We start from the raw sequence: 12842 nt of genomic DNA, 5'->3' as shown, positions 1-12842 counted from the left end.
GTGGTCTAGCTGAGGCCTCGAGTACGCGGGGGGACCGCTCTCGAGCATGAAGGAGAGTTACGAAGACCTCCTGTGACCTCGTGTCGACCATGCTGCGAGTATGAGTCGAGAGTAAACTCACCAGAACTCGCGGATTAGGTCGTCCAAGTGGGACAGGCCCTTTTGAAAAAGTGTCATTTTGAAGACCTCCTTTGACTATGTTGAAGACTAGCTTTGGAAAAATTGGACACTGAGTGGTGGAGAGTGAAGATGACCTCCTTCGATCTCCCTACGACTATGATGAAGATTATCTGCGACTACCTTTGATTACCTACGACTAACATGCCGACCTACTACAACCTAGTTTGACTAAACCGACGAGTAAAAAAAAATATAGATTTTTTCCATGGCGACCTTTTTTTACTCGCGGGCGTTTTTCAACATGTTGAAAAATACGCCGCGACCGAGCTGAGGCCTCGAGTACGCGGGGACTACTCTCGAGCATGAAGGAGAGTAACGCAGACCTCCTAGGACCTAGTGTCGACCATGCTGCGAGCATGAGTCGAGGGCAAATTCTTCTAAACTTGCCAATTAGGTTGCCGCAGTGGGACAGCCCCTATACAGAGTACAATTAGCTCAGATTGATCGCAGGCAATTAATCTTTAGGGCGACATAATTCAAGGGGCAGCACAACTAGTAGAGCTGGTATTTCACGAATCCAACTCTCCAGATCCCAGGGTCTGAAGAAGGGTTCCGACCTGAAACATCACTTATTTCCTCTCTGCAGAGATACTCATGCTGCCGAACTCCTCGCGGTGAGCCCTGTCAACTGACCTCGGTCAGGCCTACGACACAAACAGAGACAGCAGCAGTCGCCGCAGCTTGGCGCCAACCCGGAGCATGCGCCCTTTTTTAGGGCGGGCACCTACGGATGTCGAAACCGGATGGCATCGCTATGCCGCAGACTTCTGCTGCCTCAAACGCAAGAAGGAGAAGAAGAAGGAGAAGAGATGCTGCCTGACCCACTCAATTACTCCAGCTTTTGGTGTCTATCTCCCAGGCTCAATCCTGAGCTGCCCCGGTGCTCCCTGCATGAAGTTTGCACGTTCTCCCCCTGTGACCGAGTGGGTTTCCACCAGGTGCTCTGGTTTCCTCCCACACCCCAGGGACTTGCAGGTCAATTGGCCGCTGTAACTAGCCTTGTGTGGTGGAATCTGGGAGGAGTCGACGTACATGTGAAGTGAATATATTGGGATTAGGGTAAATGAGTGCTTAAGACCACACTCCAAAGATGTGCAGGTTCGTAGGCTGATTGGCTTGGTATGCATGTAAATTGTGTCTAGTGTGTGTAGGATAGCGTTAGTGTGCGGGGATCGCTGGTCGGCGCGGACTCGGTGGGCTGAGAACGGTCTGTTTCCACGTTGTATCTCTTATTGCAGGGGTGGGGAATCTGCGGCCTTCTAGGCCATCAAGTGCGGCCTTTTTCGAGATTTACTAGAATGTTGCCTGGGTTTCAGCAACTAAGTTACAGAGAAAGGTTGAACAAGTTAGGGCTTTATTTTTGGAGCGCAGAAGGTTAAGGGGGGACTTGATAGAGGTTTTTAAAATTATGAGAGGGATAGACAGAGTTGACGTAGAAAAGCTTTTCCCACTGAGAGTAGGGAAGATTCAAACAAGGGGACATGACATGAGAATGAAGGGACTGAAGTTTAGGGGTAACATGAGGGGAACTTCTTTACTCAACAAGATGGTAGCTGTGTGGAATGGCTTCCAGAAAAGATAGTTTCAAATCTAGGTACGTTCAGTTTATCATTTAAAAATAAATTCTCCCTCTATGGGGGGAAGTCCCATGGCGGGGTTATGGTCTGGCGCAGGTTTATAAAAGTCTGTTTCCACGTGTGTTCTCTTACTGAAGGGTGGGAACCTGCGGCCTTGCTGTAATTGTTATCAAGTTATATGGCCTTTTGAATGAATCCAGATTTTGTAGAACAAATCCTTTTATTTTTATTAGTATGTTTTTGTTCATCTTTTATGATTTTTATTTTAATCTTAAAATGAACGTATTTAAAATACCAAAGGGTAAAAGAAGATTCAACGAAATAATACTCCAGGACTGACGGCCACAATTAAAACATTAGTAAGTCATGAGGGCTATTTTAACAAAATAATGTACATTTTGAAGTATATCTAATTAAAGTTTCTTGGATGCGGCCTTATTAGATTACAGCTAACTTAATGCGGCATTCCAATATGAGAAGGTTCCCCACCCCTGTCTTAACGGAAGCATCCTTCCACAACCAGAGAGCAGTGCTGAACTATGATCTACCTCTTTGGTGAAGCTCGGACTATCCTTGATCAGACTTTACTGGCTTTACCTTGCGCTGAATATTCACTTGTTGTGTATCTGTACACTGTGAACGGCTCGATTATAATCACGTATTGTCTTTCCGCTGACTGGTTAGCACGCAACAAAGGCTTTTCACTGTACCTCGGCACACGTGACAATAAACTAAACCAAACTGAACTAATCTAAACTTGTTTGCTGAAATTTGCTATGGAAGACTGCGGGAGGGAACAAGTCACAAACAAACAAGCCAGCAACTAAAACTTCATTGTTGACAACATCAGGGCCCAAGCTATCTCAGAGTCTCACGGTTCCTGGGGTAATAATGCTAATGCTTGTATATACTTTGAATAGCAATGTAATTAGAAAGCTATTTATTTCCAATTATCAGGTGGTCGTTGGAATATAACGCGATATGTCAGCATGTAATAAAGATGTTGCTATGATACTATTCACAGTGCTAATTATGCAGATCGTTAACAATATTCCAGCTATTTAACTTAGACGCAAGATTTGCAATATCTCACGAGTTGAATCAAAATGTGGAATTGAAAAAAAAACAGATCGCCACCTTTTTGTTTTGTTGTGTATTGAAACTTGGAAAATGGAATCCGGGGAGAGACACAGGGAACTGATGGTGGAACCTTGTATAGAACACACAGTGCTGGAGGAACTCAAAGTGTCAATAGACAATCAACAATAGACACTAGGTGCAGGAGTTCACGCCAGCACCGCCATTCACTGTAATCATGGCTGATCATCCACAATCAGTATCCCATTCTTGCCTTCTCCCCATATCCCCTGACTCCGCTATCGTTAAGAGCCCTTTCTTACTCTCTCTGAAAGCATCCAGTGAAGAGGCCTCCATTGCTTTCTGAGGCAGAGAATTCCACAGATTCGCAACTCTCTGGGTGAAAAAGTTTTTCCTCGTCTCCGTTCTAAATGGCTTGCCCCTTATTCTTTAACTGTGGCCCCTGGTTCTGGACTCCCCCGACATCGGGAACAGAACTCCGCCAATATTGGTTCAGGCAGCACCTCTGACTCATAGAAACATAGAAACATAGAAATTAGTTGCAGGAGTAGGCCATTCGGCCCTTCGAGCCTGCACCGCCATTCAATATGATCATGGCTGATCATCCAACTCAGTATCCCGTACCTGCCTTCTCTCCATACCCCCTGATCCTCTTAGCCACAAGGGCCACATCTAACTCCCTCTTAAATATAGCCAATGAACTGGCCTCAACTACCCTCTGCGGCAGAGAATTCCAGAGATTCACCACTCTCTGTGTGAAAAACTGATGATCAGACTGATTGCGGATGATCAGACTCTGAAGAAGGGTCCCAACTTTAAATGTGTAGGAAGGAATTGCAGCTGCTGGTTTAAACCGAAGATAGGCACAAAATGCTGGAGTAACTCAGCGGGGACGTGCAGCATCTCTGGAGAGAAGGAATGGGTGACGTTTTGGGTCGAGACCCTTCTTCAGACCCAACTTTAAATCTCGCCCATCCATGTCCTCCAAAGATGCTGCTGATATAGAGTGATACAGCGTGGAAACTGGCTCCTCAGGCCATCCTTGCCAACGTTGACCAACATGTTCCATCTACACTAGCCCCACCTGCCTACGTTTAGCCCATATCGCTCTAAACCTTCCCTGTCCATGAGCCTATGGTTCTTAAATGTTGTGATAGCACCAGCCTCAACTACCATTTCCGGCAGCCCGTTCCATACATCCACCATCTTCTTTGTAAAAAACAAGTTACCCCTCAGGTTCCCATTAAATCTCCCCCCCCCCCCCCCCCCCCCCCACCCCTCCCCCCCTCACCTTAAACCTACATCCTCTGGTTCTCGATGTCCCCAATTCTGGGCAAGAGACTCTGCCCGTTTACCCGATCTATTCCTCTCATGTTTCTATGTTTCCCATATTAGTGGCTTCAGCCACAAGCAATGCTGCTCTAGCCGAGGTTTAGAGCAAACGGCCAACAACTAGGATGCATCACCCATGGTCAGTCATGACCGAGGGGGACCTACGACAGGTTTATTCTATCTCACCAACCAAATGAAACATCCCCCCCCCCCCCCCCCCCGTGTCATTTGACAAGCTCTTTGTCCGGAGATTTGAAACTTACCTTCTTTGAAAGGACGCAGAGGAATATGAAGATGAACATCCCTTGGAAGGCATTGGAGATGGTGAAGAGGTACGCCGTCACCAGGGACCCCTTGATAATGTGCAGCACGCCAAAGGTCCAAGTGGCACCGAGGAGGAAGAGCAGGGCCAGAGCACCCCGGGCGCATGACCTGCAAGGGACAGAGAGATAGCATTACTTCACTGCAGGCGCAAGGAACTGCAGATGCCGCCATCTTGCGTAGAACACAGAGTGCTGGAGTAACTCAGCGGGTCAGGCAGCATCGGTCACTGGGCGACACAGTGGTAGATTTGCTGCCATACAGCGCCAGGCACCCGGGTTCGATCCCGACTACGGGTGCTGTCTGTACGGATTTTGTACGCTCTCCCCGTGTCCTGCGTGGGTTTTCTCCGGGATCTCCGGTTTCCTCCCACACTCCAAAGGCGTATGGACTTATAGGTTAAATGGCTTGGGTATAATTGTAAATTGTCCCTAGTGTGTGTAGGATAGTGTTAGCGTGCTGGGATCGCTGTGATCGGTGTGGACTCGCTGGGTCGAAGGGCCTGTTTCAACGCTGTGTCTCTAAACTAAACTAAACTAAACTAAATTTCGGGACGACATGGATAGGTGGCGTTTTGGGTCGGGACCCTTCTGTCGGGACATCGATATGTGATGTCTCGGGTTTGGACCAGTCTGGAGAACGACTGACTCGAAATGTTACCTATCCACGTTCTCCACAGATGCTGCCTGACCCGCTGAGTTACTCCAGCACTCTGTGAAACGTCACCTATCCATGTTCTCCAGAGATGCTGCCTGACCCGCTGAGTTACTCCAGCACTCTGTGAAACATCACCTATCCATGTTCTCCACAGATGCTGCCTGACCCGCTGAGTTACTCCAGCACTCTGTGAAACGTCACCTATCGACGTTCTCCACAGATGCTGCCTGACCCGCTGAGTTACTCCAGCACTCTGTGAAACGTCACCTATCCATGTTCTCCAGAGATGCTGCCTGACCCGCTGAGTTACTCCAGCACTCTGTGAAACGTCACCTATCCACGTTCTCCACAGATGCTGCCTGACACGCTGAGTTATGGTGCAGCAGCATCTATGGAGCGAAGGAAATAGGCAACGTTTCGGGCCGAAACCCTTCTGGAAATAGGCAACGTTTCGGGCCGAAACCCGGAAGGGTTTCGACCCGAAACGTTGCCTATTTCCATAGCTCCATAGATGCTGCCTGACCCGCTGAGTTACTCCAGCACTCTGTGAAACGTCACCTATCCATGTTCTCCAGAGATGCTGCCTGACCCGCTGAGTTACTCCAGCACTTGGTGTTCTACTCATTAGTTCACCATCCACACCGAGCTAGACAACGTCTACAAGTAACGTGCTCCCAGAACGTGAAGTCACAGGTTTTAGTTTTTCTTTAGTTTGTGCTACAGCATGGAAACAGGCCCTTCAGCCACTGACTCCTAGCTGATCATCGATCACCTGTACACACCAGTCCCATGGCATCCCATGTTTGCATCCTACAGGGCCTGTCGCACTTGCCGATTTTTTTCGGCGACTGCCGCCGTCATTGACTGACGTATCAGGGTCGCCGAAAGATTTCATAAATTCCATAAATTCACAACTCCCCGGGTGAAAAAGTTTTTTCTCACCTCAGTCTTAAATGACCTCCCCTTTTTCTTAGAATAAAGGGGAGGTCATTTAAGACTGAGGTGAGAAAAAACTTTTTCACTCGGGGAGTTGTGAATTTATGGAATTCCTTGCCACAGAGGGCAGTGGAGGCCAAGTCACTGGATGGATTTAAGAGAGAGTTAGATAGAGTTCTAGGGGCTAATAGAAATTAGGTAGAAACATAGAAATTAGGTGCAGGAGTAGGCCATTCGGCCCTTCGAGCCTGCACCACCAGGTAATGGAGTCAAGGGATATAGGGAGAAGGCAGGCACGGGTTACTGATTGGGGACGATCAGCCATGATCACAATGAATGGCGGTGCTGGCTCGAAGGGCCGAATGGCCTCCTCCTGCACCTATGATTCTATGTTTCTATTTCGTACATTTCAAAATCCAGTGACGACAAAAAAATGTTGCGGCGCTTGAGGAAGCGGCGCGCGTCAATACATCATCACGCCGTGACTTTTTCGGTGACCTGATATGTCAGTCAATGATGCCGACAGTTGCCAAAAAAAATCGGCAAGTGGGACAGCCCATTAAATGTTAGGGGGCAGTTTACAGAAGCCAATTAACCTACATACCGGTACGTCTTTAGGATGTGGGAGGAAACAGGAACACCCGGAGAAATCCCACGCGGTCACGGGGAGAACGTGCAAACTCTGCACAGACAGCCCCCGTGGTCAGGGTTGAAGTTGGGTCTCTGGCGCTGTGAGGCAGCAGCTCTACCTTTGGTAGATAGGGTGGTGAAGAAACCATTTAATGCATTGGCCTTAAGGGGTTGGACAGGCTAGATGCAGGAAGATTGTTCCCGATGTTGGGGAAGTCCAGGACAAGGGGTCACAGCTTAAGGATAAGGGGGAAATCCTTTAAAACCGAGATGAGAAGAACTTTTTTCACACAGAGAGTGGTGAATCTCTGGAACTCTCTGCCACAGAGTTTGAGGCCAGTTCATTGGCTATATTTAAGAGTGAGTTAGATGTGGTCCTTGTGGCTAAGGGGATCAGGGGGTATGGAGAGAAGGCAGGTACGGGATACTGAGTTGGATGATCAGCCATGATCATATTGAATGGCGGTGCAGGCTCGAAGGGCCTAATGGCCTACTCCTGCACCTAATTTCTATGTTTCTATGTTTCTATGTTTCTATGTTTCTATCAGTCAGGGAAGTGGCTAGAGACTGGGACATTATGTGACAGTTGTGCTAAGGGTTGACGAGGTAAGACGCCATTAAGCTGGAACGAATACAGAGAAGGCTTACAAGAACGTTGCCAGGATTTCAGGACCTGATCTACAAGGAGAGGCTGGGCAGGCTAGTACTTTATTCCTTGGAGAGCAAGAGGCTGAGTCTGGATGAGTTTACAAACAGGCCCTTCGGCCCACCGAGTCCTCACCGACCAGCAATCCCCGCACATTAACACTATACGCGCTGGGGACAATTCACATTTACACCAAGCCAATTGATCTACAAACCTGCACGTCTTTGGAGTGTGGGAGGAAACCGAAAATCTCGGAGAAAACCCACGCAGGTCACGGGGAGAGCGTGCAAACTCCGTTCAAAGAGCACCCATAGGCAGGATCGAACGCGGGTCTCTGGCGCTGTGAGGCAGCGACTCTACCATTGGTAGATAGAGCGGTGAAGAAGACTTTCGGTACATTGGATCGAACGGAGGTCTCTGGCGCTGTAAGCGCTATAAGGCAGCAACTCTACTGCTGTGCCACCGTGCTGTGCCAGGTGTAGTGAATAGATGGGATAAATGTACTCAAGGGCCAGTCCCACTTGGCGATTTTTTCGGCGACTGCCGGCATCATTGACTGACGTATAAGGTCACCGAAAAATCTGCAGCCTGATGACGTATTGGCGCGCTGTGTTTTTTCAAGTGTCGTAACGTTTATTTTGTCGCCACTGGATTTTGAAATGTTCAAAATCTTTTGGTGACTCTGATATGACGCCGGCAATCGCCGAAAAAAATCGCCAAGTGGGTCAGGCCCTTCAGTCTTTTACCAAGAGTAAGGGAATCATGAACATATCGGTTCCACCACAGGACCTCGTCTTAAAGAAAGACCAGGAGAAGTGGCACTGTTCTCAGGCTGTTCTCAACCCAAAATGTCACCTATTCCTCTCCTCCATAGATGCTGCTTGGCCAGTTGAGTTACTCGGGCACTTTTTGTCTATCTTGGGTGCAAACCAGAGTCTGCAGTTCCTTGCTACACCAGCGGCACTGTGTTTCATCCACCCGCCAGCTGCCTGCTTACTTAGGAGGTGGTTTTAGTTGAATTACAGTGCTGTCACTTCTGCTACAGGGGCAATTTATCACTTGTAATTAATGAGCTTTCAGCGTTTGCAGGTTTACAGATCTGTGTCCTCACTTGTTCTATTTGGATGGCAGTCACGTCAAGTTCATTGGCATATGTGCACAGGCACGGCGGCGCAGCGGTAGAGTTGCTGCCTTGCAGCGCCACCGACCCGGGTTCCATCCCGACCACGGGCGCTGTCTGTATGGAGTTCGTACGTTCTCCCCGTGATTTTCTCCGGGATTTTTAGCTTTAGAGATACAGCGCAGAAACAGGTCCACAGAGGCCACGTTGACCACACTAACACTACCCTACACACACCAGGGACAATTTACAAGCCTACAATCCTGTGCGTCTTTGGAGTGTGGGAGGAAAGCGCGGATCTCGGAGAAAAACCCACGCGGGCACGGGAAGAACGTGCAAACTCTGTGCAGACAGCACCCGTAGTTGGGATGGAAGCCGGGCTTTCAATCCCAACCAGGGGCCACAGTTTAAGAATGAGGGGTAAGCCATTTAGAACGGAGACGAGGAAACACTTTTTCTCACAGAGAGTTGTGAGTCTGTGGAATTCTCTGGAGGCCGGTTCTCTGGATGCTTTCAAGAGGGAGCTAGATAGGGCTCTTAGAAATAGCGGAGTCAGGGGATATGGGGAGAAGGCAGGAACGGGATACTGATTGGGGATGATCAGCCATGATCACATTGAATGGCGGTGCTGGCTCGAAGGGCCGAATGGCCTACTCCTGCACCTATTGTCTATTGTCTATTGTCTATGGCGCTGTAGGGCAGCAACTCTACCGCTGCGCCACCGTGCTGCCCCCAATCTCTGATTCTCCGGTATACCATACGGCATACAGGTTAGTAGGTTATTTGACTTGGTATAATTGTAAATTGTCCCTAGTGTGTGTAGGATAGCATTAGCATGCGGGGATTGTTGGCCAGCACGGACTCGATGGGCTGAAGGGCCTGTTTCCGCATTGTATCTCTATACAAAGGTAAACTAATGGTATAGGAACAACAGAAGTCTTGCAGCAGCAGCTTCACAGGCACATAGACTTGGACAACACACAAAAACATTTCCCTCTCCCCTGACTCTCAGTCTGAAGAAGGAAGGGTCTCAAGCCGAAACGTCGCCGACTCCTTTTCTCCGCAGAAAACCCATGGAATCACAGGGAGTACGTACAAACTCCGTACAGACAGCGCCCGCCGTCAGGATCGAACCCGGGTCTCCGGCGCAGTGAGGCAGCAACTCTACCGCTGTGCCACTGCGCAGTTCAGCCTTTGTCGTTTACTGCACCCATCTACCAACCAACCCCCCTCCTCCCCTCACCTGTATCCACCTACCACTTAAGATAGGCACAAAAAGCTGAAGTAACACAGCGGGACAGGCGGTATCTCGAGAGAGAATGAAGGGGTGACGTTTCAGGTCGAGACCCTTCTTCAGATGCTGCCTGACCCGCTGAGTTACTCCAGCTTTTTGTGTTCATCTTCGGTTTAAACCAGCGTCTGCAGTTCCTTCCTACACATCATCATCATCATCATCATCGGTGCTCACTCTCATGGAGGACGCCTGTGCGTGGCTTTGTTTAACATGGGGAGACTGGTGCACAGACAGCCACCCCACGGTCCTTGACAGATCTGGGTCAGGATCCAGTGGCATGGAGTCCAAGACGACCGGAGACCCTTTTCTGCTGCAGCCTCCATCCATCCGCCTTCCCAGCCGTTGTGACGCTCCACTAAGGTCAGCCATCGTCCTCCGCCTGTTCCACCGTTGAGGTCTTGGTTGGGTCGCTCTTTGTCAGAGACCTCCCCCTCGACCTTACCGCCATGGGTGACCCTACCAGGAGCATAGCTCCAGACGGCATCGCTCTCAGGATCTCAGGACCACACACAAGCTTCTCCGTCACGACAAGGTGACAATCCACAACCCCTACACATACTGTATTGTGAAGCCTCATCTACTTCCAATGCTTGTTTAAATCCAATACACGTTGAAATACACCTCCATGCAGTGACCTGGTTATAGCAAAAAAGTCGAAAGAAGGGTTTCGACCCGAAACGTTGCCTATTTCCTTCGCTCCATAGATGCTGCCTCACCTGCTGAGTTTCTCCAGCACTTTTGTCAACCTACAACTTTCAATATTACTTGATAGGGAAAAGAAGCTGGATGTTTGCCAATGATAAAGTAATCTCGAGTTTAATTAATTAAACACATTTTCGTTGACGTCTAGCGCGAGAAGGAAGGGTCTCGACCCGAAACGTCACCCATTGCTTCTCTCCAGAGACGTTGCTGAGTTACTCCAGCATTTTGTGTCTACCTTCATTTCGGTCTAGGCTAATTATTGCCTCCTCTTGTGAAGTAAAAGTGAAAACCTTTGTTTTGCGTGCTATCCAAACAGATCAGAGATATAATATCATTACAATCAAGCCAAACTCAAGTACAATCGGTAGAGCAAAGGGGAAGAAACAGATAAGTGCGGAATAATGTTCTCAGCATTGTAGCACACCAGTTCCACAGACAAAGTCCAAAGTCCGCAATGAGGTGGAGGTGAATCGGACAGTACCGCTAGCTTACGGAGGGACTGTTCAGAAGACTGACAACAGAGGGGAAGAATATTGCAACTGAGTTTAAATGAACAATTTCAGATTTTTAACCTTACCTAATATTTTCGTAGCAACTCACTTCCGGTTTCAACATGGATGTGTGCCGGAAGACCTTGTAAATAATGACTCCAAATGCCAGGAGGTTGACCTGAGAAATAAGCATAGATAATGTAAGAGGGATGACTGAGAGAGGGTTGGAGACATCAGGGAGAAAGAAGGTTAGACGGGCAGTATGATGCCAAGCCCAACTCTTATCTTCATGTACCTAATCCACGTACCGCCATGTCCATGTGGTTATCTAATGGTTTCTGAAACACCACTATTGTATCTGCCTCCACTGCCATCATAGAGTCATAGTCATAGAGGGAAACAGGCCCTTCGGCCCAACTTGCCCACACAGCCCAACAATGTCCCAGCTACACTAGTCCCACCTGCCCGCATTTGGTCCATATCACTCCAACCCTGTCCTATCCATGTACCTGTCTAACTGCTTCTTAAATGTTGGGAAGGTCCCAGCCTCAACTCTTAAATGTGTTGGGAAGGTCCCAGCCTCAACTACCTCCTCCGGCAGATTGTGGATGATCAGCCATGATCACATTGAATGGCGGTGCTGGCTTTTAAAATGATGAAGGGACCGTGGAAATGGCCCACTACTCCTGCACCATTGGGACATATTGTCTATTAAGGGACTGAGTTTAGGGGTAACATGTGATTCTTTACTCAGGAGTGGTAGCCAGCTTCCAGTGGAAGCAGGTTCGTTTTTTATCATTTAAAATAAATTGGATAGTTATATGGAAAGGGAATGGAGGGTTATGGTCTGAGCGAAGGTATATGGGACTAGGGGAGATTATGTGTTCGGCACGGACTAGAAGGGTCAAGATGGCCTGTTTCCGTGCTGAAATATGGTCAGTGGTTACCTCCTCTGGCAGGCACCATACACCCACCACCCTTTGTGTGGAAAAAGTTACCCCTCAGATTCCTATTAAATCCTTTCCCCTTCACCTTGAACCGATGTCCTCTGGTCCTCGATTCACCTATGGGCAAGAGACTCTGTGCATCTACCCGATCTATTCCCGCTGAGTTACTACAGCAATTTGTGTCTATCTTATGGATACAGACGCCGGCCCAAGTCACCATGCCGACCAGGATGCCCCATCTAAACTTGTTCCACTTGTCCACGTTTGTCCCAATTCCCTCAACACCTTTCCTATCCATGTACCAGTCCTTTAGAGTGTCTTTAAAAAGTTATTGTAGTACCTGGCAGCCACCATCCTCTGTGTCTCTCAGGTTCATATTTAATCTTTTCCTCTCACCTAAAACCCATGTCCCCTTTTTTTAATTCTCTAAGTGAACGACTCTGTGCTTCCAGGGGTGGTAATCCCGGGGTGGGCAGGGGGAACACGTCCCCCTCTGTTCTGAGAGGTAGGGGACATCCCCCCCAAGTTTTTGTAATCCGGATTTTAAAATCTCCGCTTTCCGCGAGACAGTGGGGGTGGGACATTGAAGGGCGCCGGTTGGACGAGAGAGACGTCAGTCAGCAGGCAATGGGGGCGGGACATGATGATTCAGCGCGATGATTGGAGGAGGGAGACGTGCCAAAACACTCTCGGCACAGACCTGCGCCTCATCCGCAGCCAGGATCGATCCCGGCTCACCGGCGTTGTCCCGTCCCCACCCGAATGCCCCCCCCCCCTCCCCACTGGTGGCCAGAGAGGTCGGGAGTCAGATGGGAGCTGTACCCCCAGTTCCACAGCCAGCACAGACAAGCAGCGCTAAACCCAGCTCAACTTTGCCTGTCCCGCCTGGTTAACCTACAGCCCTGACTGGA

The 12842-nt window shown here is 49.0% G+C and overlaps 1 protein-coding gene across 1 annotated transcript in view; it reads right to left on the bottom strand.

Moving 5' to 3' along the window:
• adgrl4 (adhesion G protein-coupled receptor L4) overlaps positions 1-12842 on the bottom strand; it is an 87632-nt gene that overhangs the window by 3752 nt on the left and 71038 nt on the right. The window contains exons 13-14 of the mRNA XM_055641293.1: positions 11071-11162; positions 4451-4619 (exon numbers count right to left, since the gene is read on the bottom strand). Of these exons, the coding sequence (XP_055497268.1) occupies positions 4451-4619; positions 11071-11162 (261 nt within the window). The remainder of the gene's footprint in view (positions 1-4450; positions 4620-11070; positions 11163-12842) is intronic.

This window comes from Leucoraja erinacea, chromosome 10, assembly GCF_028641065.1.
Source record: "Leucoraja erinacea ecotype New England chromosome 10, Leri_hhj_1, whole genome shotgun sequence".
Classification (NCBI taxonomy): Eukaryota; Metazoa; Chordata; class Chondrichthyes; order Rajiformes; family Rajidae; genus Leucoraja; species Leucoraja erinaceus.
The sequence above is the reverse complement of the archived record's forward strand: the minus strand, read 5'-3'. Positions and strand labels throughout refer to the sequence as shown.